Source organism: Saccopteryx bilineata, chromosome X, assembly GCF_036850765.1.
Source record: "Saccopteryx bilineata isolate mSacBil1 chromosome X, mSacBil1_pri_phased_curated, whole genome shotgun sequence".
NCBI lineage: Eukaryota > Metazoa > Chordata > Mammalia > Chiroptera > Emballonuridae > Saccopteryx > Saccopteryx bilineata.
Genome location: NC_089502.1, coordinates 113,136,633 through 113,161,425, shown reverse-complemented (window position 1 = coordinate 113,161,425; position 24,793 = coordinate 113,136,633). Strand labels below are relative to the sequence as shown.

The 24,793-nt window shown below is 42.4% G+C and overlaps 1 protein-coding gene across 1 annotated transcript; it reads right to left on the bottom strand.

Moving 5' to 3' along the window:
- Nucleotides 1-618: 618 nt before the first annotated feature.
- On the bottom strand, nucleotides 619-13,706 carry DYNLT3 (dynein light chain Tctex-type 3). The gene is made up of 5 exons (XM_066249896.1): nucleotides 13,534-13,706; nucleotides 11,252-11,293; nucleotides 3,991-4,114; nucleotides 3,250-3,327; nucleotides 619-2,962 (listed from the first exon to the last, which is right to left on the bottom strand). Exons 1-5 carry the CDS (start codon nucleotides 13,561-13,563, stop codon nucleotides 2,886-2,888), a joined length of 351 nt encoding a protein of 116 aa, XP_066105993.1. The 5' UTR covers nucleotides 13,564-13,706; the 3' UTR covers nucleotides 619-2,885.
- Nucleotides 13,707-24,793: the final 11,087 nt, after the last annotated feature.

Here is a 24,793-nt window from a genome sequence, read left to right as displayed (position 1 = left end):
ATTTGTTTTGTTTTTTACTCAAACTTTGAAAATATAATCTGCAGTATCATAAGATAACTTTTAAAAAGTGATGATGAATGTAGGTGGAGAAAATGCTTTCAGTGACTCATTAGTAGATAACACCTAACTTGGAAAGGAGAGCAAAAGTACTTTTTACTACAGAAAAGATAATGAGATGTTGCTATCATTTAGGGCGGCACACTTGTATTTACAAACATAAAATCATAGCTTTACAAATCTGAGTTTTTACTTACATCCAAATACTCCAATTTTGAATGCTTAAAGAAAATCCTCAAGCACAATTGCAAGTTGACAAAAATGTCGAACTTCCTTGCCAAAAATAGTCATTAAAAGCTAATAGTTACAGAATATATTTTACACTGACTTTTTTTTAAAAACAACTTTTGTGTTAAAATTATAAAGCGCATAAAATAGAAGGTATTAATCATGTTCCAATGGTGAATCTTGGGTTCGGGTTGTTATTTGAGCAATATTTATTCTGTATGCTGTATCTATATGGTCTGATATTTGTTTCTTTCTCATTCCCCCTATTTAAAATTTCTTAGAGTAAACATAATGACATTTTTTAATAATTCAGTGATCATCCAGAAGCAAAAGTACAGCACAGGAAGACAATCTTTATTTTACTGTAACTAGAAATAGAGCAGATAGTAAGTTTATGAGGTATTTTGATTACTATTCTTTTAAGATCAGGCTTCAATAACAATAATCAAAACGAGTCTTAACTGCACAGATATTTTGGTCACTATTATAATCTTCAAGGGCACAAAAGCCAGCAATATAAACTAACATGAAGGTGATGACTATGAGAATTTCCCACGGGATATAAATGTTGATCACTGCATTAAATTCTACCCTTGTATTTTCTCAATATTCTTAAACACTGAACAAATAATGTTACTCAGCAAAACATCAAACATGCACATAGTATTCTTACAAGAATAATATTTTAATATTTTCAATATTAATACCATGCTTTTCTTTCCTCCCAAAGTCAATGAATCATGGTTCTTTTCCCTATACAGATTAGTGTTAGTGGTAATATGAAATTGATTTTGTTTTCAAGGTTAAATAGCAGATTGACTTCGCATTTTGTGGCCGGTTGTGCACCTTAATTCTTCATCTTTTATTTTTTAAATAAATTTAATTACATTTCATAAGTCCTGAGATTTTAATATACTGCTAAAGATTGTATACTTTTAATTTACACTTCATTCCAATTAATTCGAACCCCACATAAATATTTAAAATTATTTACAGATGGCTGTAACTAAAGTGATGTTTAAAAAGTTCCTACTTGTACAGTTAGACTGCTAATAAGGCCATTAACTAAGAGTTGCATGTTTTATGCATTTTTACTTGCTAGGAGCGATTATTAAAATTACAGCTGTGATTCTGTGTCATAAATAAGTGCTTGTTTCTTTGCTTGCTTCTACATGGGTAACTAGATTCACTACTTTCTTCTCTTATACAACAACTTTTTTCTCTTCCCAAACATAAATGTTAATTGTCCAACTGAACAGGTGCCCAAAGAAAATACACTTTGAACAGCAGATTAATAATTACAATGACTAGCAGAGAAATATACTCATAACAGGCATTCAATACATGTTTGTGACACACGGAATGCATGAACTCTAAGGCAGCTGTTAGATACTTCTCATCATATACTACAGGAGTTGGGAACCTATGGCTCACGAGCCAGATGTGGCTCTTTTGATGGCTGCATTTGGCTTACAGACAAATCTTTAATAAAAAAATAATATTAAAAATATAAAACATTCTCATGTATTACAATCCATTCATTTCCTACCGCTCATGTTCATGGTTGCAGGTGGCTGGAGTCATCACAGCTGTCCTCCAGGACAACACCAAATTTTTATTGGATAAAGTGTAACAGGTTGTTGTTTGGCTCTCATGGAATTACATTTTAAAATATGGGGCATTCATGGCTCTCAGCCAAAAAGTTTCCCGACCCCTGATATACTATAACCCATTTTGTTTAACAAGGGAATTCAAAGGTGACCAGATTTAATTGGGCCTCAAATGTAAATCCAAGATTTTTACATTTTAAAACCTGTTTTAACAGTTCTCAGAAAATGTAAACAAGTTAATAGGAGTTGCTATGGCAATATTGGATGAGAGAGAAAAAAGAACAGTTACTTTCTACTAAGCCATATGTACACCTGAGGAGAAGAAATAAAAATTAAAAAGTGTGCCTGACCTTTGGTGGCGCAGTGGATAAAGCATCGACCTGGAAATGCTGAGGTCGCCGGTTTGAAACCCTGGGCTTGCCTGGTCAAGGCACATATGGGAGTTGATGCTTCCAGCTCCTCCCCCTTCTCTCTCACTGTCTCTCTCTCCTCTCTCTCTCTCTTTCTCTTCTCTAAAAATGAATAAATAAATTAATAATTTAAAAATTTAAAAAGTGTTAGCTAATTATTATTTTCTCCAGATTTATCCTTTCAGCCTTTTTTGTTCATATATTTATCCCTGTTAAGTTCTCTGAAGTTGAAAAAAAAATTTTATCTGAATGGATTTCCCTATCTCCCTACATACAGTACATAATGTTAGTGGAAAGCTGGTGTAAATATAAGGTTGTATTTTCATATCATGCTATGTTTCCGTATTTGTTTTTTGTTGACATTGTTTCCTATTGAATTGATTCTATATATAGAGAGAGAGTATGAGCTAATCTGCCAACTTACTATGAGATTACTTGCTTATAGTATTTAGTTTTTCTTGATAGCTTTGAAGCATATTGTATACCTGTCACCTAGCATATTAATAAGTAACTTATTCTCTTTAGAAAGAATACACTGACATTCTTAAGTTAATGGCTTTGTCCAAACATTGTTAGTTCATCACAGGACAATAGCAATGGCAAAAACATTGACAACACAGTTCATGGTTCGGTTCTCCCATCTCACGGTACAGGTACCTGAAAACACACACAGAAAAGGATTTTGAAATACCAGCCAAACATCGAAATTACAAGAGACTATGTATATGCATTTTCATAGGTTTTAATATCTTATTTGTTGCAATCTGTTAAATTTTCATATTTCATATTTGTCTGAAAGCATGCATGTTAATTAGGTACAAAATAATTCTATACATAAAGTATCTTCAGAATTTAATTAAAAGTAAATAAGCATTTGATAATAAGTACACGGTTTGACTTTGATAGAAGTTGGATTTTGTTTGAATTAGCTTAAGGTCTCTCACCATCAGATGTGGTATCCCAAAAGCAGGAGCTGGCTGTGTGAAAGCCATATGCACTCCTCTGGACCACTGCACAGGTCACTAAAAATAAAGTCACAGAGTGAGAACACTTACAAACCGAGGAAAAGATATCCAAGATCTGAGTGTTTGCATTCAGACCTTTAAAGAGATGTAAAAATAGTAGAAAACAAAGCATTTTGCAAATGAATTGAAAAAATGAAAGTCCCTCATCTTGATTATCTACCACCGTGATTTCTACCCCCCACTCCTGGATCCAGTCTGTTTGTTGCCCATAGCCATCACCAGTGGTGATTGTAGTGAAAAAAAATTGTGGACAAATTATGTGACCTGCCTCATGGATATAATTCAGTCAAAGAAAATATTCTACTTTACAAACAATTATTGTGTGGCACTTCACCGTCCTACATGTAGGTGGCACGGGGCTACTGAAAAGAGAACAACAGTGCTCAGTAGGTTTACGTTGAAAGAGATAACTGATGTAAATGTAAAGGGTGATGCTACCAAGGACAAAGAGATGGTTGGCTGGAGCTTAAACTGCTTTCAAAGAGCAAAAGATTTCCATCTTTTAGATATTATACATTATCTTTGGATGAATAAGTCAGAAGTCCTTCATATCCTATTAGTATCCAACTAGTATCCATCATTCATTTATATTCTCTAAATTCAGAGAAAATTACAAGGACAAAGGTTAGTGAACTTCTAAGAAAAGACAGTGATACTTACCAATATATTTATAAGCTTTCCCCAGCTTAACCAAATGAGCTAAGGATTGTTCCACTATGCTTGCAGTCCATTGGTTGATGTTGTCATAATCATAATCTTCACCACCCAGAACTCCATCTATACACTAAAAGGGAAGAGGACAGTTAAATTATACTCAAATTGCAGCATAAATGTATTCAAAAAAGAAACTGCATTTATAACCCAATAAAGCATCATAGAAAGTATGTATCTGGTATTTACTAACCAGTGTCTCTATTTAAGAATTTTCAAAGCATTTCCAGATGCATTATGTCACCCTATGAGATACTATGGGTAACATAAAGATAAATATGATATGGCCTGCAATGTAAAGAACTTAATGTAACACAGAAGCCAATAACTATAACACAAGGAAAACTAATCAAGGGTGTTGAGTTGTCATAAAAGGATTATAGGGGAAGAGAATAAACAAAGGTGGTATCAATTGGTTAACGAATGTCTCTGAACAGTTGCAATTTGAACAAGTTTTCAGATCTTAAGAACAAAGAATGAGACTGATTTAAAATTTTGATTACCATGTATAATAATTACACTCTCATTCATATTATGTATGTAATTGCTTAGCTATAAAACTAGCACACAAAAAGTAAATCATCAACAAATACTATTTTTAGGATGCTCTATAAAGGGAAAGTTAAATAATTTTCCACAGTTCTTACTTCTACCCAATTCTGTTACCTGATGTTTAGAATCACAATCTTAGGTTTTAAGGTCACCACTGCCACCTACTCTCTGTATGACCTGTAGCGAGTAAATTAACCTCTTGAAGCCTTAGTTTCTTTCTTTCTTTTTTTTTGTTGTATTTTTCTGAAGTTGGAAATGGGGAGGCAGTCAGACAGACTCCCGCATGCACCCGACCGGGATCCACCTGACATGCCCACCAGGGGGCGATGCTCTGCCCATCTGGGGTGTGGTGCTCTGTTGCAACCAAAGCCATTCTAGCGCCTGAGGCAGAGGCCATGGAGCCATCCTCAGCGCCCGGGCCAACTCTGCTCCAATGGAGCCCTGGCTGCAGGAGGAGAAGAGAGAGACAAAGAGGAAGGAGAGGGGGAGGGGTGGAGAAGCAGATGGGCGCTTCTCCTGTGTGCCCTAGCTGGGAATCGAATCTGGGACTCCTGCACGCCAGGCCAATGCTCTACCACTGAGCCAACCGGCCAAGGCTGAAGCCTTAGTTTCTTAATGCTTAAAGTAGAGATATAACAGCCTTATCTTATCAAGTTGTTGTGAGAATGGAGGAAGATAATGAATGCCATGGCTCAAATAGTGATTGCCACAGAGTAAGCACCATAAGTCATGCTAGATATTATCATCATTATCATTATTGCTGCTCATTTTTTTTCAGTTTTACTGAGGTATCATTGACATATAATCGTGTAAGTTGAAGGTGTACAATGTGATGATTTGATACAAGTATATATTGTGAAATAATTATAATGATAAGTCAAAATAAAATATCCATCTCACAGTTATTATTTTTGCATGTGTGTTGAGAACACTTAAGATCTACTTTCAGAAACTTTCAAGTATATAATACAGTGTTGTTAACTGTACCACACTGTTCATCAGGTCCCCAGAAAATACTCATTTTATAACTAAAAGTTTGTATTCTTTAATTTATATTTCCTCATTCCCTATCCCCCAAAGTGCTCTCAACCACCATTCTACTCTGTTTCCATGACTTTCACTTTTTTAGATTACATGTATAAGATCATGCAGTACTGTCTTTATCTGACTTATTTTGCAGCTATTATTTTATATTTGAGTGATAAGCTTTGATAATATAACACTTATTCAATTAATGCATTTATATAATCCACCATAATCACACACACATAGTACATGCACATATGCAGCTTTCATGTACTACAATTGTGGAAAAAATTCATCAAGGCACAAATTAATATGAAATGTTAAGCTGGACAGTATAAAATCTTCACTCATGATAAAATGTAGAAAGAAAAGTTAAATTTAGAGGAGTTGAAGAAATGAATGGGGGCTTAAATTATTTTCCTAGCATATTCAATAACATGACAGAGTTAGTAGGGACAATTGCCCAAGGGTCAGGACAACAGGGTTTTAATTCTGGCTTTAGCATTCCTAAACTGATGACCTTGGGTAAACCTTCTGCTTTTCCTACACTCCTTTTCCTGAATGTTAAACTAAGAACACTTGTTTTTCTTTTAGGGTTATCTAAACAACAGAAAACATGGGTCTCTGGATCCCACTGTAAATAGCCCTGTTAATTACTATTTCACTTTCTTAATTAGCATTAAGCAGGAGGCCCAATGAGGACCTTAACCTGTCTATTCCCAGGCCCAAACTCAGGAAGTGTGTTTGTAGCAGGCACTCCATAAATGTTTGCTGTTGAGGTAATATTGGTTTTGATATACTCTCTGTTCATCCTGAATTTAATCTACATTAGACTAAGTTCCATGTTAATTCCATTTGTAACTCACTTTTCCTTTGAGAATTTATTTGGGAGCTAATTCTATTACTGGCAGTAAAAAATATGCATGTCACTGATAAGTGAGTGACTGTAAGACTTCAGAGAGAAAAGTATTAACATAGGGGCTCAGAGCAAGAAATCCAATGCTAAGTGAAATAAGCCAGTCAGAAGAAGATAAATAGCATATAATCTCACTTATATGTGGAATCTTATGAACAAATTGAACTGACAAACAAAACAGAGACATGGACACATGGAACAGACTGACCACTATCAGAGGGGAGGGGCATTGAGGGACTAAGTAATAGAAGTTGGGGGGGATTAAGCAAAAACACACATACATATGAAAGAAAAAAGGAAAACAGGAATACCTGTTGAAACTGTGTAACCATCTAGAAAGTACTGAAATGTTTTAAAATAGTACTCTCTTTCTCAAATTTTTCCAGTGTCTCAGTAGGAAAGAACTGGTTCATGGGAAGGCAGGAGCAGGGAAGAGGATAGGCATGGAGCTGAAAGTCACCTGGAACAAACCTGAGATTTGTCTGAAGTATCTGTTTTCATATAAAAAAACTCATGTGAAGCCCACTTTTGACTCCATAATGTATCAGAGTTGTTTTTATTTAAAATGTTTTCGGTTAAATTACTTATATTACTTACCTCCCTCTTGCAAGTATTTAAATAAAACCTATGTTCTAAAATTTCCCAGTGGTTCTTAGCTCCACCTAGCAACCACCAAGTACGCATATACCAGTTTAAGAAGCATGATTCTTTAAATTTAATAAAACACCAGAGTAACACATGCACATGGCTTTAAAAACCCAGCAGAAGAGCTTACAATAAAATTCCCACCCCACCCTTTCCCATCCCCAGTTCCATTCTCTAGAGAAAATTCCCGTCAGTGCACAACTGTTTTTATTTCTTCTAAGGGTTACTCACATATCCCCAAATAATGTTTATACCACCATTTCTTGATTTATGAATTATAGACAGCATCCGTAGAGCTCCTGCTATGAGATGAAAATTTAGTTCCCTCAGATCACCTGCCACCTTCCTCTCCCATTCCCTCAATATAGTGAATTCACTATTTTCCCTTTAACATACAGTATATACACTATTAAGAGCATGCTTCTTTTCTACTCCTGGCATTTCCTTCCACACAGAGGATTTTTCCCTTAACATTCCTGGCTTCTTATCCCACCTGTTATTATTCCTCCTCATGCAGGCGGAGTGAGTTTCTCGGTTAGTAACAACCAACTCTTTTTTTTTTAATTAATTTAAAATGAGAAGCCATTTAGCTCTTCCCCCCACCCCTTTTTTTTTATCTTTCTGAAGCTGGAAACGGGGAGAGACAGTCAGACAGACTCCCGCATGCGCCTGACCGGGATCCACCCGGCACGCCCACCAGGGGGCGACGCTCTGCCCACCAGGGGGCGATGCTCTGCCCCTCCGGGGCATCGCTCTGCGACCAGAGCCACTCTAGAGCCTGGAGCAGAGGCCAAGGAGCCATCCGCAACGCCCAAGCCATCCTTGCTCCAATGGATCCTTGGCTGCGGGAGGGGAAGAGAGAGACAGAGTGGAAGGAGAGGGGGAGGGGTGGAGAAGCAGATGGGCGCTTCTCCTGTGTGCCCTGGCCGGGAATTGAACCCGGGACCCCTGCACGCCAGGCCGACGCTCTACCACTGAGCCAACCGGCCAGGGCCAGTAACAACCAACTCTTTTTCCACCATTCTCATGTGCATGTGTTACTCTGGAGAGCCAATCTGTCGAATGCCTTGAACTTGTTTGTTTTGTCCTTCCCACTCCACCCATCCCGGACCAATGGAAGGTGCCAGCCTGGCTAAGTGATTCTCTGCTGACTCAGTCTTTCCCTTGGATGTCTCATCCAAGCTCTGAACTGAAAAGGTAGGGAGTTTGCAAAACAAGCTCCAATCTCCAACTCAGTCTTTATGTATAATAAAGGTGATATTTTATTCTCTTTCTAGTAACTCTTTTATCTTTCAATTCGGCTCAGAATGTGAGTAAGAAAGAAGGTCTACTTAAAGGCTTCTCAACTACCCTAGCATCCTTTTCCTCATGTTCCATCAACCAAGGACGCTTTGAAAAATGAGGTTATCACTCCTGCCATCCCCAAGACCTCCATCCCTTCTTTTTGCCCTACCAATTGTCCTCATTTTGCTTTTGTACTGTCCAGGTATTGAAGACATTTTCATGTTTAAAAATTAACTATCCTGGGCTACATAGTTGTAATACCTATTTCTGAATTATTAAAATATGGCAGGATTTTTCAGGTGCCTATCTAGGCCTCAAGCTGATCCTAGCTGTACAAAGCCAGCCCTGATTGACTTCTGGGTGAGCTCGTGCCCCAGAATATTCAGGCAGGTAAGGCACTGTCTTAGGACAGACCGATGAGGTGCTCAATGCCTAGAATAAAAGAAGGTAGGGTTGGCTAGGAGATAGGTCCCAACAGCCACACCCACAAAACATGCCTGCCTTCTGGGCCAGCTCATTTTTTTTTCCTAAGATTTGGTACATTTAAAAATGATTCAAGACTTAAAATCATTCATAAATACCATACCCACAATGTAGATACCACTAGACTAATTCCTCTACCAAAAGTGATGCTGAAAGATAACTACTTGTTCATTTGCCTAACAGGAGGGCCAGATATGACGTTTCAAATATTGTTATTAAGATTTTGATTTATCTTTCTAAATGAAATTTTTAAAAATTGCTGATAAATGCCTGACCAGGTGGTGGCACAGTGGATAGAGAGTCGGACTGGGATGCAGAGGACCCACGTTTGAGACCCCAAGGTCGCCAGCTTGAGCACGGGCTCATCTGGTTTGAGCAAAAGCCCACCAGCTTTAACCCAAGGTTGCTGGCCCCAACAAGGGGCTACTCAGTCTGCTGAAGGCCCGCGGTCAAGGCACATATCAGAAAGCAATCAATGAACAACTAAGGTGTTGCAACGCGCATTGAAAAACTAATGATTGATGCTTCTCATCTCTCTCCATTCCTGTCTGTCTGTCCCTGTCTATCCCTCTCTCTGACTCACTCTCTGTCTCTGTAAAAAAAAAAAAAAGTTTATAAAATAAATGCTGATAAAAAAATATTGATTTATCATCATACCATGGTCTAAAAGGCATTAGTGATTATTTTTCCAATTATATTGGGCTAAAAAGCATATAATAACCAATGGTAGATATTTCTATGTCCTCTTATTTCTTTGAGATATATATATATTTATATGACATATATAAAAATATAAATATACATATATATAAAAAAGTATATAGGTATCTACAGCATTAACATTTAAAATAATATTTGGCCTAATGGGATAACATTATTTTGTTTAAAAAACAGGGCATGAGTTTTATAAAACAGCAAACCACATTTTTAGACTCATACTTAAATATCACTTTCAGTGTAAGCCCCAGGATTCCTGGAGCATAAAAAAAAAAACATAGAAGCACCCCTATAGTTAGCAAACATAAAATTATTTTATTAAAAATCTTGTTTTGCCTGACCAGGCGGTGGCGCAGTGGATAGAGCATCGGACTGTGATGCGGAAGGACCCAGGTTTGAGACCCCGAGGTTGCCAGCTTGAGTGGGGGCTCATCTAGTTTGAGCAAGGCTCACCAGCTTGGACCCAAGGTCGCTGGCTCCAGCAAGGGGTTACTTCGTCTGCTGAAGGCCCACGGTCAAGGCACATGTGAGAAAGCAATCAATGAACAACTAAGGTGTTGCAACGCGCATTGAAAAACTAATGATTGATGCTCCTCATCTCTCTCCGTTCCTGTCTGTCTGTCCCCGTCTATCCCTCTCTCTGACTCACTCTCTGTCTCTGTAAAAAATAAAAATAAATAAAACCTTTAAAATCTTGTGGGTTTTTTTTTGGGTTTTTCTTTGTATTTTTCTGAAGCTGGAAACGGGGAGAGACAGTCAGACAGACTCCCACATGCGCCCGACCGGGATCCACCCGGCACGCCCACCAGGGGCGACACTCTGCCCACCAGGGGGCGATGCTCTGCCCCTCCGGGGCGTCACTCTGCCGCGACCAGAGCCACTCTAGCACCTGGGGCAGAGGCCAAGGAGCCATCCCCAGCGCTCGGGCCATCTTTGCTCCAATGGAGCCTTGGCTGCGGGAGGGGAAGAGAGAGACAGAGAGGAAGGAGAGGGGGTGGAGAAGCAAAGGGGCGCTTCTCCTGCGTGTCCTGGCCGGGAATCGAACCCGGGTCCCCCGCACGCCAGGCTGACGCTCTACCGCTGAGCCAACCGGCCAGGGCCAATCTTGTTTTAATACTAAGGTTTCTAGGCCCTGGCCAGTTGGCTCAGTGGTAGAGTGTCAGCCTGGCGTGCAGGAGTCCCGGGTTCGATTCCCGGCCAGGACACGCAGGAGAAGCGCCCATCTGCTTCTCCACCCCTCCTCCTCTTCGTCTCTCCCTTCCCCTACAGCAGCCAAGGCTCCATTGGAGCAAAGTTGGCCCGGGCACTGAGGATGGCTCTATGGACTCTGCTTCAGGTGCTAGAATGGCTTTGGTTGTGACAGAGCACCGCCCCAGATGGGCAGAGCATCGCCCCCTGGTGGGCGTGCTGGGTGGATCCCGGTTGGGTGCATGCGGGAGTCTGTCTGACTGCCTCCCCGTTTCCAACTTCAGAAAAATACAAAAAAAAATACTAAGGTTTCTAACTTTGTACTGAAAGTCAAAACACAGCTTTCTAAAATTGCAATCAATGCAGTACCCTTCAAAATGAACAAGATATATAACTTACTTCTTTCACAATATTGTGGGCTTCTTCTGCGTTGAAGCCAACCTAAAGGGGGAAAACAAAAGATAAAGCTGCTTTTAACACAGATTTCCTTTTATTGATGGAAAACAGAAACCCCTAGGTTGGCTTAGACAGGTGTTAGTGACAGGAGACTGTCATAATAAGGGGTATCCAGTCTACTGAGGCTGCTAAACCTACCTTGAACACTTAAAATTACAGAATGCTTTCCTCACCTACTTCCCTGGAGATTTTGATTCATTAGGTCTGGGCAGAGCCCGGAAAAATTATATATAATTATACACACACACACACGATATATATATATATATATATATATATATACACACACACACACACACACACACACACACACACACACACACACACACACATACTATTTTACTGGTCATTCTGACGAACAACCTAGACTGAGAATCATTGCATTGTAGAGCACAGAAAACAGCAGGAGGTGGGTATAATGACCTGTTATCAGTATATAGGAGATGGATGCAGTGAAATGTGAATGAAATCATCCATGAGGACAATATGCTTAATAGATTACTTTAGTTTTGTTTTTAACTTATGCCAGGCAAAAATGTGGGTTCCCTGAATTAAAGATTAATCGTTCTAAGTTAATTACCCTTTAATATTATATAATATATCTGGAAAATTCTTATTTCCTTTGGAGTGACTTGATAGACTCCTAAGTTAAAAGCAACTATTAATGACATCCAAGTGTTTGTCCCAGAGTAGAGAACTAGGCTATATGGTAAGATTGAAATGTACACCAAAATATCAATACTTCAGGCTAATACATGATTCCTTTCCGTGGAGGTTTTAGGTGCTTTATGACATTAGCATTTTTGCAAGTCCCACTATACAACTTCAAATTGGTTCAAGAAAGAAGTAAATTCTGAAAATAGGTATCTTCTTGAATACAAATGTAAACTATTTTCAACTCAATTACACCAAAGAATTACCCCACAAGAAAGGAATAAAAATACCCCAAATAATTAGGAACATCATGAAAACAGCTCACACTTTTTGACCCTATTAAACTGTTCATTTTACCTTAATATAAGGTCTTCATCTATTTCCAAAAGTGGTCTATAAATTAAAGGATTTCCATTTTACTTTGAGCTTGCAGGTCCAAATAATCAGGATGCACAGGGTAGCCATGGTGACACATGTAATTTTCTTTTTAAATATAAATAGGAAGTAGTACCATACAGAACCCTCTTAGGGGTATGGAGACTAGCACTTGTTGGGGGGTATATCTGAGGGTGAAATTGCTTTTGGTCCAATTTCTAAAATAATAATAATTTAGCACTAATTTGTAAGTAAGTGTGTGCACTACTTGCATCACAGAACTAATTAATTTAAGTGTGATTTTAGCGTCTAGAGAAGACCACATTCTAAAGATGGATGGACCAGAAGTCCCTTCAAGGGCTCTAATAATATATTATGCAGCCCCTACACTACATGCCTACTTTTTTTTTTCCCTGCACCTTTCACCTGTGGCTATTACTGGGTAGAAAATGTCATTGTCTCTTCTGCCTTTGCAAGCTTGTCACTGGATATACTGGGGTCCAACAGGCCTCATTCTCCTAAACTCGGTTAAGGCAAAGCAAAAGCTGTTGTGATTTCAGAGGCCTGGGTTCAAATGGAGTATCTGTCATTCCTGGTAGTTTTAACTTTTAGGCGAATCACTTAGAGTCCCCATTAGTAACAGGAAGATAACAACCGACATCACGGGCTTCTGGTGAGGAAGCTTGAGTCGGTAAGCAAGGACTCCTAATCCATAAAAGCGCCTCCTTTCAGGCGATCCAGGCGACAGTGACAAGGAGCTGGAGCGGCTCTGCAACCAGGGCCTCGTTCGCAGAGCGGCGGCCCCTACTTTGGGGACGCCAAGGGACAGAGGCAGCACCCAGGAAGACCGGTTTCCAAAGCCTGCCTTGCAGTCGGGCGGTGACTGTCACCCCATCCCCACCCCATGCACCCCGAGACGCCTTTCACCTCTCGGCCCCGACCCCGCTGCCGACGCCAATCCCTACCCGCCGCCCCGCAACCCCGCCACCCTGCACTCTCAAACCACCCTCCAGGACTTAGGGTGAGGGACGGGGATGGGCGGGGTGGAGCCCCGGCCTGGAAGAGAAGACCCAAGATCAGAGGACGCTGCACCCGAATTCCCGGGGCCCTCTAGCGCCGGCACACCAGCCGGCTGAGACCCCCGAGGGGAAGTGGGAGGGAGCGGGGGTCGCTCGCAGGCGGCCGAGGGGCGGTACCTCGTCGCAGGGGCGCTGGAACTCTTCCATGGTGGCGCTAGCTCTCTCAGGGGGCGGAGCGACGGACGGGTCGAGCGACTCTGCTACACACTGGCCTCAGGGGAGACACCGCCTGGTCTTTGTCCACGGGCGGTCCCTACGTAAGACCCGCCTTTGTGACTCTGCGGCGCCGCCTTCCTTAGAACACCATCAGAGTTCTAGAGGATGTGCGGCCTCTCCCAGCTGCCTCCCCGACCTTTCTGGAAAGAGGGGGTGGATGTTAAAGAGCTAGGAATTGTGCCAGTGTAGATCAGATGGGGTGACCTGGTGTCAGTCTAAACTCTGCATTGTTTGAGGGCCCGCTTCTGTGATTATTTGCACGTCTTTGTTCATCATCATCAGTCAGCAAATAAATATAGTTAATGCAGTAGTGAACAAGTCGCTTTGCTTTGTCCAATTACTACCCATATTACTTGGAAAAAATTAACACCCCAAACCAGAGCCTCAGTTTTCTTGTATGAAAACATAAAATTATATCCATACCATGCTTGGTTGTAAGGATCAAATGAGATGCTGTATATGTAACTCCTAAAGTAGATGCTCTTATACCCCTCCTCCTCAATGATTATGTAAAAAGAAGCATTTGATTAATAAGAGAGAAGGTGCAAATATCTAAATTAAATTATAAATTTTAGTGGAACAATGGTTATGTTTGTTTGTTTATTTATTTATTTATTTAGAGAGAAAGGCAGGGAAAGAGAGGGACAGGAACATCAGGCTGCTTCTGCATGTGCCCTGACCAGGAAATCGAACCTGCAACCTCCACATTCTTGGCGGAGGCTCCAATCAACCCAGCTATCTTGCCAGGACTTCATTTTTATTGATTTTTAGAGAGACAGAGGAAAGGAGAAAGAGGGAAGGAGGAAGGGAAGCATTTGTTGTTGCACTCAGTCATGCTTTTTTTGGTTGTTTCCCCAGTGTGCCCTGACCCTGGATCAAACCCTCAACCTTGTTGTTTCCGAGAGCACAAACTTAACCGACTGAACTAATTGGCCAGAGCAATTTAAAAATTACTAAATTCTGGATGATCCTAAGGATTTTCTCATTGAAACCCATAAACCCAGAAGGCTTGGTTCTGTTACCATCACCCCGTTTTTCAAGATGAAAATTTAAGGAATTTAAATAAGGTTATAATATGTAGTAAGTAGTAGAAGGAGGATTTAAATTCAAGTAGTCCAAAAGCAGCACTCAAGTTCTTAACCATTGTATTAGTTCCCTATTGCTGCTCTAACAGATTATGATAAAATTAGTGTCTTAAAGCAGCAGTAACTTATTATTTTACTGTGCTAGAGGTCAGAAGTCTAAAATGGATCTGAAGGACTGTGCTTCTTATGGAGACTGTAAGGGTGAATCCATCCCCTTGCCCTTTTCAGCCTTTAGAAACTGCCTGCATTCCTTGGCAATATTTAGTATCACTATCACAAATGACTGCAGCAGTTCTGAGTTCACAAGGCATGAAAGTATCACATCCAGTGATGAACGTGGATATTGACTTGGGTTGATCAGTTTTTGTTAGGAAGGCAAATCTTCCTTCAAGTTGCCAGGAATTGTCTGGTTCCACTGGCCAAGATTGGGCTCCTTGATTTCTTCCTTGGCAAAACCTATGGGAAAGCATATATTTGGCATTTTCATCTTCTAAGGTCAAAAGTGAGTTCTGGGCCCTGGCCGGTTGGCTCAGCGGTAGAGCGTCGGCCTGGCGTGCGGGGGACCCGGGTTCGATTCCCGGCCAGGGCACATAGAAAAAGCGCCCATTTGCTTCTCCACCCCCCTCCTTCCTCTCTGTCTCTCTCTTCCCCTCCCGCAGCCAAGGCTCCATTGGAGCAAAGATGGCCCGGGCGCTGGGGATGGCTCCTTGGCCTCTGCCCCAGGCGCTAGAGTGGCTCTGGTCTCGGCAGAGCGACGCCCCAGAGGGGCAGAGCATCGCCCCCTGGTGGGCGTGCCGGGTGGATCCCGGTCGGGCGCATGCGGGAGTCTGTCTGACTGTCTCTCCCCGTTTCCAGCTTCAGAAAAATACAAAAAAAAAAGTGAGCTCTGCTAGAGAAGAAAGGAAGAGAAATAATTGTTGGTGGAATAATTCTTGCCAACTTTTTGATGCCATGGTCCATATGAAAAAGATGTTAATATTCACATGGTACATTGGAATAAACTAGAGAGGCTTTGGGTGCATCTTTGGTTAAAAATATATTCTTAAGATTATATAATTATAATAAAAATAAAAAAGAGAATATGTTAAAACTGAATTTGTAAAAACTTCTAAATAAAATCTTCCAAATGCTTTAATGAAGTCTTTAGTCTTGCTAACATGAACATAACATTTTATATCTGGATTTATGATTAAAATTGATATAAACAATAGCCATTTGAAAGTTTTAATAATTCTTTTTTTTTTATTTACAGAGACAGAGTGAGAGTCATAGAGAGGGATAGATAGGGACAGACAGACAGGAATGCAGAGAGATGAGAAGCATCAATTATCAGTTTTTCGTTGTGGCACTTTAGTTGTTCATTGATTGCTTTCTCTTATGTGCCTTGACCGTGGGGCTACAGCAGACCAAGTAATCCCTTGCTCAAGCCAGCGACCTTGGGTCCAAGCTGGTGAGCTTTGCTCAAACCAGATGAGCCCGCGCTCAAGCTGGCGACCTCGGGGTCTCGAATCTGGGTCCTCCGCATCCCAGTCCGATGCTCTATCCACTGCGCCACTGCCTTGTCAGGCTTAATAATTCTTTCTTCTCAAAATCTTAGTAGATTCTATTATTGAGAAGTATTCTTCACAGAAGTAACTGATAAAACATTTAGACCCATTTTACTAACCATTCAAATTATATTTAAAAGCTTTTGTAATGGCATTCTAAATACTTTGGAACAAACCTTTCACTGACAATTAGGAAGGTTGTACAAAATATAATAGGCATTTATTCAACATTATTAGAGCTTTAACAATGTGGGAGAAATTATGGATATACTATCCAGAAAAAGAATGAAACTTAGAAGAATGAATAGGGCAATTGGAACTCTTTACCTGGTTGTGAGAAAATCAGATTATATGGCCTGACAAAGAGAAGGACTCAGTAAGAATCATAATTTATATTGAGAATCCAAGGATTACAACCTCCAAAGTAAAGATGTGAAAACAACAAAGCTTGATCTTGCAGGGACCGAAGCTCAGTTTTAAATCACTTCAATCTTTGAAATTGACTTAAGATGATCTGGCATTACTAATGCCTTTAGCCAACTTCCATAAACAAATGTAAATTCTTTCTGTAGGAAAGAAACATCATCCTAGGCCTCAAATAAGATATATAATTGTTTATATACACCACTGGGTACACAATAAAATATAACTGGGTGTTGGTCAAATAAGTTTGTAAATATGATATATATGTTTGCTCGCTTGTGACTTATATTGGGTGTGGGGGACAGGCTATAAGCAGGCCAGGTCGTTGTAGCCTAAGGTTTAGTTTTAGGACTAAGCTTTTCCCCACACCCTTGACTGATTCTATGATCTGGGTGGTGCACTCTCATGAGGAATCCAATTATGCCTTGGATAAGTGACTTTGTATCAGAGACTTCCTTGTTTGTATATTGGATTAAGAGATTTTGGTTTTCTACACTATAAAGTGGGACAGACCAGGAGCTTGCTCACTCAGTTCCTGCTATCACGATTGCAGGGGCTTCCCTGATCCCTTGCCCTTCATGGGAAAAGCTGGTTTTCTGCTTTTCCCTTGTCTTCTTTTGTGGTTTGCCTGTCTTGGTGAGACACCAATAAATAGGATGGCCCACCATCCTCCGACTCTGCCGTTTCTTTACCATCTGCCTGAAACCAATGGGAACCTGCATGGGCCAGGCGGCTGCTTTGATAGTGACAGCCATGGCTCCTGGCCTTACAACTGGCATAGTTTGCGGCAGGATTCAGAGATTGGTATGGGGCCGCCACCCTTGATGGGTGGCGTAGAGTACTGGTTGCTGCTCTGGCTCCCCATGGCTGTCCTTTTAGGGGCCATGGGCTATGTGTTTTTTACTCAAGAGGAAACCAGGAGTTCTGTGCGAGAAGCTGCCCGAGGTCAAAAGCTTCAGTGTGAATTGCAAATAGAACGGCAGAAAAGGCTGGAATTGGAGCGAGCACTGGAGAAGGAATTACGGGTTCGCGAGTTGCAGTTTACCCTGGAAGCTGAATGTTTTCACCGGCAGTTGTTGGAGAAACAACTTCGGATTCAAGAACTCGAGTCTCAGCTTCCAGCCAAAAGCCAGCAGCCACAGGAGCCTAAAGGGTCACCAAAGGAGCAGCAGCATCCGTGGCTTTGAGTCAGCGGGAGCAGGCGCTTGCGACTCCTCCTCTTCTGAGGATGAGAATGCTCAGGCTGAAGCTGCCATACGCACACTGAGAGCCCGACCAGTGGTCGCCAAAAAGGTAAAAACCCAGCAGCAAAGAGTCCCTCAGGGGCAGCCACAGCCTCCTGCCCAGGTAAGGGAACACGCTGTGGTCCGGCCCTATACCCAGGCAGAGCTGATGGAGTTGGGGGCACAATTTAGGCAGAAACCTACTGAATCCCTGGTAACCTGGTTACTACGATTATGGGATATAGGGGTGGATGGCATCATGCTCTCCGGAACAGAGATGGAGAAATTGGCCACCATTACCACACACTCTTCCTTGAGGCAGCGTCTTCAGAACTGCCATGGCAACCCAGGAGACCATACCCTATTAGAATGGGTGATGGCTGCCATTCGTATGGTCTGGCAGAATGCTGGAGAATTGCCGGGGGCAATGAGTCGGTGGCAGTGCTACAGTGAGTTAGTAAAGGTCCTTCAGGAACTAGGTATGAAGAATGCTGTTTTCAACCCTGGGTCCTGTGGGCCAGACGAGGAAGTGTTTACGGCAAAAATGAGGGAATTTGTCCTTGCTAGCGCCCCGTCAGCCCTTTTTGGGTCACTTGTGGCTATATTGGGCCCCTATGTGGGGCAGCCCATCAATGCAGTCACACAGATGGTAGCAGATTTGGGAGAGCTGGAGGCCACTCGGGATCATAAAGCAGTGAGGGCTGTTGCCTATGTTGCCCCCCACCCCCAACTAACAAGGGAAACGGGCCTGTAAAGGTTACCCGAACACAGATGTGGGTAGATTTGATTGCGGCTGGAGCAGATAAGGGGAAATTGGATGGCCAGTCTAATAAAATTCTTTTGGAGCTTTGGTGGCAGCTTAAACCAGAACAGAAGTTCCAGCCACTGAGACGAAAGGCCCCAGCAGCTACCAATAAAACGTTTGGTGCGCGCACAGCTCGGTTACAAGATTATATGATAGAGACGGCCAAGGGAGAGGAGAACTCCCAAGACCCATTGTACCAGTTTGAATAGGAAAAGGGCTGAGGGACCCGTCTAATGGGGGTGGGCAGGGACCGGAGGCCACACGTGGAACTGGCTATCCACTGGTCCCCTTCCAATGTACAACGGGTGTTGGCCTTGGTGGATACAGGTGCAGAATGTTCCCTCCTCTATGGGAACCCAGAGCGGTTTGCTGGGACCCCAGTGGCCATTGACGGTTACGGGGGACAAACTGTTCAAGTGAAGCCAATAACTATTCCATTGGGGATAGGAAGACTGCCTCCTAAGCCATATAAGGTGTATGTATCTCCTATTCCTGAATATATTTTGGGGGTAGATGTCTTGCAAAGACTGTGGTTGGAAACTACAGCTGGGGAGTTTCGGCTGCGGATCAGGGTCGTGAAGGCCGTATTGCGGGGACACACATCACATTCCCCTTTGCTATTACCCATCCCTCGGTGTGTGACTAACACCAAGCAGTACTGCCTGCCAGGTGGTTATGAAGAAGTCACAGGGACAATCCTCGAATTAGAAAAGGTAGGGATCATCTGGCCAGCACACAGTCCTTACAACTCCCCGGTATGGCCTGTGCGCAAAGCAGATGGAACCTTGAGAATAACAGTAGATTACAGGGAACTTAATAAAGTTGTTCCCCCTTTGCACACTGCTGTTCCCTCAATAGCTAACATGATGGATTGGCTAAGCCATGAGTTGGGGACATACCACTTTGTGGCAGACTTGGCCAATGCTTTTTTCTCTATTGATATAGCTGCAGAGAGTCAAGACCAATTTGCCTTCAGTTGGGAAGGGAGACAATGGACCTTCACAGTGTTACCCCAGGGCTATTTGCATAGCCCCACCTTGTGCCATGGGCTGGTGGCTGCTGACCTGGCTAAATGGAAACAGCCAGAGGTAGTTCGCATGTACCATTATATTGATGATATTATGCTAACTAGTGATTCTCTTCCAGAATTGGAGCAAGCAGTCCCTACCCTGCTATCCCATTTGAAAGCATGTGGCTGGGCAGTCAACAAGAACAAATTACAAGGACCTGGGTTATCTGTTAAATTCTTGGGAGTTGTCTGGTCGGGTAAGACAAAAGTTATCTCTGACGCAGTTATAGATAAGATTCAAGCATACCCCGTGCCCACTACGGTAAAACAGTTACAGGAATTCTTAGGTTTGTTGGGGTATTGGCGAGCATTTATACCCCATTTGGCTCAGTTACTACGCCACCTGTACAACCTTATTTGAAAGGGGGTTCATTGGGATTGGACTGAGCAGGCGCAAGGTTCATTTGCAGCTGCTAAGAGAGCTGTCAAGGTGGCACAGGCCTTGAATGTGTTTGATCCTGCCAGGCCCTGTGAGCTGGATGTTCATGTAACCTCAGAGGGGTTTGGATGGGGCTTGTGGCAGCGGACAGAGCACCTACGGCAACCTATTGGGTTTTGGTCCCAATTGTGGAAAGGTGCTGAAGTTCGTTACTCATTAGTGGAGAAGCAGCTGGCAGCTGTGTATGCTGCCCTCCTGGCAACTGAGAGTATTACAACCACAACACCAGTTACAGTCAAGACAACATACCCTATTGCTGGATGGGTGAGAGATTGGGCAACTAAACCACACAGTGGTATGGCCCAAATGTCCACCCTGGCCAAGTGGGGTGCCTACCTGCAGCAACGCTGTGCTCTTAGCACCAGCCCATTGAGGGCAGAACTGCAGGAAGTCTTGGGTCCAGTCACCTATGCGACCTTAGAGTCAGGTGCAACTGGGGCTCAGGAGGCAGAACCTGAAGTTAGTCCCTACTAGGAGGGGCGGGTGCCCATCCCTGAGGATTCTTGGTATACTGATGGTTCCAGCGGGGGCCAACCTGCCAAATGGACAGCTATAGCCTTCCATCCGGCCACTGAGACTATTTGGATGGACACGGGTACAGGCCAAAGCAGCCAATGGGCAGAATTAAGAGCTGTTTGGCTAGTTGCCCATAATGAACCTTCACCTCTGGTAATCTGTACTGACAGCTGGGCCGTCTATCGTGGACTTACCCTTTGGATTGCTACTTGGCACATTAACCAGTGGATGGTAATGCACCATCCACTATGGGGTCAGGCTATGTGGCAGGACTTATGGGAAATAGGACACCAGAAGCAGGTGACAGTATATCATGTCACAGGGCATGCCCCTCTAGCCCATCCTGGGAATGATGAGGCAGATACGTTGGCAAGGGTGCGATGGTTGGAGACTGCCCCTGCAGGTGATGTGGCACAGTGGCTTCACCGGCACCTGCTCCATGCAGGACAGAAAACTATGTGGGCTACGGTTAAGGCTTGGAACTTGCCTGTGTCCTATGCAGAGGTACTTGCAGCCTGTGAGCAATGTGCAGTATGTTCCAAGGAACACCCTCGGAGACCACTGGTGTCGCCTGGACAGATTCAGAGGGGTCATGTTCCACTGACACGATGGCAAATAGACATTATTGGACCCTTACCAAAGTCAGAAGGGTACCAGTATGCAGTCACTTGTGTAGATACTGCCACCGGGCTGCTTGCTGCTTACCCTGCTTGTAACCCTGACCAGAGGGCAGTCATACAGGCTCTGGACCGCCTGAGTGCTGCATACGGGTGACCGCTGGTCCTTGAAAGTGACAATGGTACCCACTTCACTGGTTCAATGGTGAGGCAATGGGCTCAAAAGCTGGGGGTGGACTGGAAGTACCATGTTCCCTACCACCCCCAGGCTGCTGGTATCATTGAGTGGAATAATGGTCTCTTAAAGCAGGGACTGCGACAGGAGGGGGGCACCGGCTCTCTTACTGGATGGACACGCCACTTATGGACAGTACTCTGGATTTTGAATGAGCGACCTCGACGGGGGAGCCCAGCTCCAGTAGAGGCCCTCCTGCATCGGACAGCTGCCCCCATTCAGTTGCAGATATGCACCAAGGACATTTTACTCAAGCCAGGTTTTGGACAGCAGGGCAACGTGCTCTTACCTGCTCCAACAGCCCTTCTTAAAGGACAACGGCTTCAATGGACTTGGCCCTGGACTGTACAGGCCCCCCATCTGAGATGGGTGGCCTTGTTGGCACCATGGGGAAAGGGGCTAGAGGTGGACCTCCAGTTAACTCCTTGGGCAACCAGCACCTGGCCACCTAAGGTAGAAGTGTATTATCCCTTGAGTGCTCAAGGGGACAGCATTTTGAAGGGCACCTTTGTAATTTCATTATGGCCAATAATGAGTTCTCCTATTTTACTACACATAGAACCAGCAGATGCTGGTGTATTGGCCAATAAGGTTTGGTATGCCCACTCAGGGTGGCCTCTGGTGCCAGCTACGGTGCTGTCTGCAGACAAAACTCTGGCCTGTATTCTGCCAGAGGGAAAGGATTTGCCTCTCTTGGTGCCACTGACAGCTCTCTCATTTCGCCCATAGTTTTTGATCTGTTAATCCTATTGCTGTAGTTGGTACTATTTCTGTTTATGCAATGTATCCCACTCCTTGCACAGTGACCATCATGGAAGATGCCTGTGGTTTAGATTGTAAAGCGAGCAAAAGGGGTGGAATGTTGGTCAAATAAGTTTGTAAATATGATATATATGTTTGCTCGCTTGTGACTTATATTGGGTGTGGGGGACAGGCTATAAGCAGGCCAGGTCATTGTAGCCTAAGGTTTGGTTTTAGGACTAAGCTTTTCCCCACACCCTTGACTGATCCTATGATCTGGGTGGTGCACTCTCATGAGGAATCCAATTATGCCTTGGATAAGTGACTTTGTATCAGAGACTTCCTTGTTTGTATATTGGATTAAGGGATTTTGGTTTTCTACACTATAAAGTGGGACAGACCAGGAGCTTGCTCACTCAGTTCCTGCTATCACGATTGCAGGGGCTTCCCTGATCCCTTGCCCTTCATGGGAAAAGCTGGTTTTCTGCTTTTCCCTTGTCTTCTTTTGTGGTTTGCCTGTCTTGGTGAGACACCAATAAATAGGATGGCCCACCATCCTCCGACTCTGCCGTTTCTTTACCATCTGCCCGAATCCAATGGGAACCTGCATGGGCCAGGCGGCTGCTTTGATAGTGACAGCCATGGCTCCTGGCCTTACACTGGGCATATAAAAACTAAAAAAAAACTACATTATCGTTATCCACAGATAATGAGAACAACCCAACCAGGGATCTGGATGGTGAATTTATGAGAAATAAACTTTAAAATAACTATATCTAATGTATTCAAGGAGACAAGATTGAGAATTAGAAAAAACTGGAAGCTGTAAAAAATATTCAAATGGAATTTCTAGATGTGGGAAATACAATCACCAAAATTCAAAACTTAAAGAATGAGTTCTATAGTATTTTAAACAAAGCTGAAAATTTAATTAGTTAAAATTTGAAAATATGTCATAAGAAAATATTCATAATGAGACATAAAGTAAAATGTGTGAGAAAGCATAGAGACAAAAAGAACACTATAAGAATGTCTAATTTACATAATTTAAGTTCTAGAAAGAGATGAGAATGGACAGAAGCAATTTTTGATGAAATAGCTGAAGATCTTCCAAAAAAATAATGAAGTTGGATGTGAGGGCGATCTGGCTGTGACATCTGTCACTCCATTGATCGCCAGGGTTGATTCGGCTGATCTGGCTGACTAGGCGGGTGTCCCCTTCCTCCCTCACCGCTCCATGTGCGTCCCTCCCGAAGCTGCGCGCTCGGTGGAAGAGGACGACCTTCCTGCTAAAGGAGAGGACCGTTCTTAGGTCAACGGTGTACGAGTAGTTGTGCTCCCCTGCTATAACCTCCAAATAAGTCTCAAAATAATGAAAGAACTTTATTAGTCATGGTCTCTACAGGAAGCAGATGGAACCCTAAAAAGATAATAATTCATTAAGTATTTATTTACAATAATGTGTATTGGAAAGGAAGTTATAGGAGACTTACAGGAATAACTCAGGAATCTGATACAGTATATTTCTCTTTACCTTCAACATCCACCCCCTTGACCAGATTCAGAGGCAGAAACAATTACAGCAATTTTATGTTACTTAATCCTCTCCCACATTTAACTTCACAATCTCCCATGAAGGAACTGATCATGGGTAATGTTTTTGGTTTCCGGTGGTTCTGTGACCAACTTATTCTTACATAAAATGATACAGTAGCTGACAAGTCACCTTTAAATATCAAGAAACACATTTTACACTGCTCACTTATTACATTTACATGAACCCTGTGATTGGCAGTGTAATGCCACCAATGCAATGAACCAGTGTCATGTTATGCAATCATGGAAGAATGAAGCATTCCTTCAAACCCACCATGGAGGCCTTCTGATTTTTAATGCATGTTTCTGTTGACAGCCTTTAATTTATATTTTCCTATCTGTGCTTTCCAAATTTATTATAAGATGCTAGGTGACTCTACAATCTCTACTGAGCCTTTTGTTGCCATTAAAACCAAGTGCTACAGCCACTTGATCTCCAATGCCTTGCCTTCCACCTGAATTTCATTTCTCTGATGATATGTGAATAATCATGATGTCATTTCATGCCATGTATTACTTATGCCTCATTGCTTCTCACCAAAATTATCATTATGCTCCTTGAATATATGAATAACCAAGCCCCAGAGTTCCATTTGAAGATCTACTTCCTGAAGGTTTACTTCCTAATACCCTGTACTAGTCAAGATTTTTACTAATAAGATATGTATATATAGAGAAAGAGATTTATTTTAAGAAATTGACTCACACAATTGTAGGGAGTTAGTAAGCCCAAAATTTGATGGGGAAAACCAAGAGGCTGAAGATTCGGGAAATAGATGCAGTTTAAGTCCAAAAGCAGTCTGCTGTAGACCAGAAAATAAACAAACATGTTTTAGATGAAGTTGGCAGGCCATCCCCTCTTTTT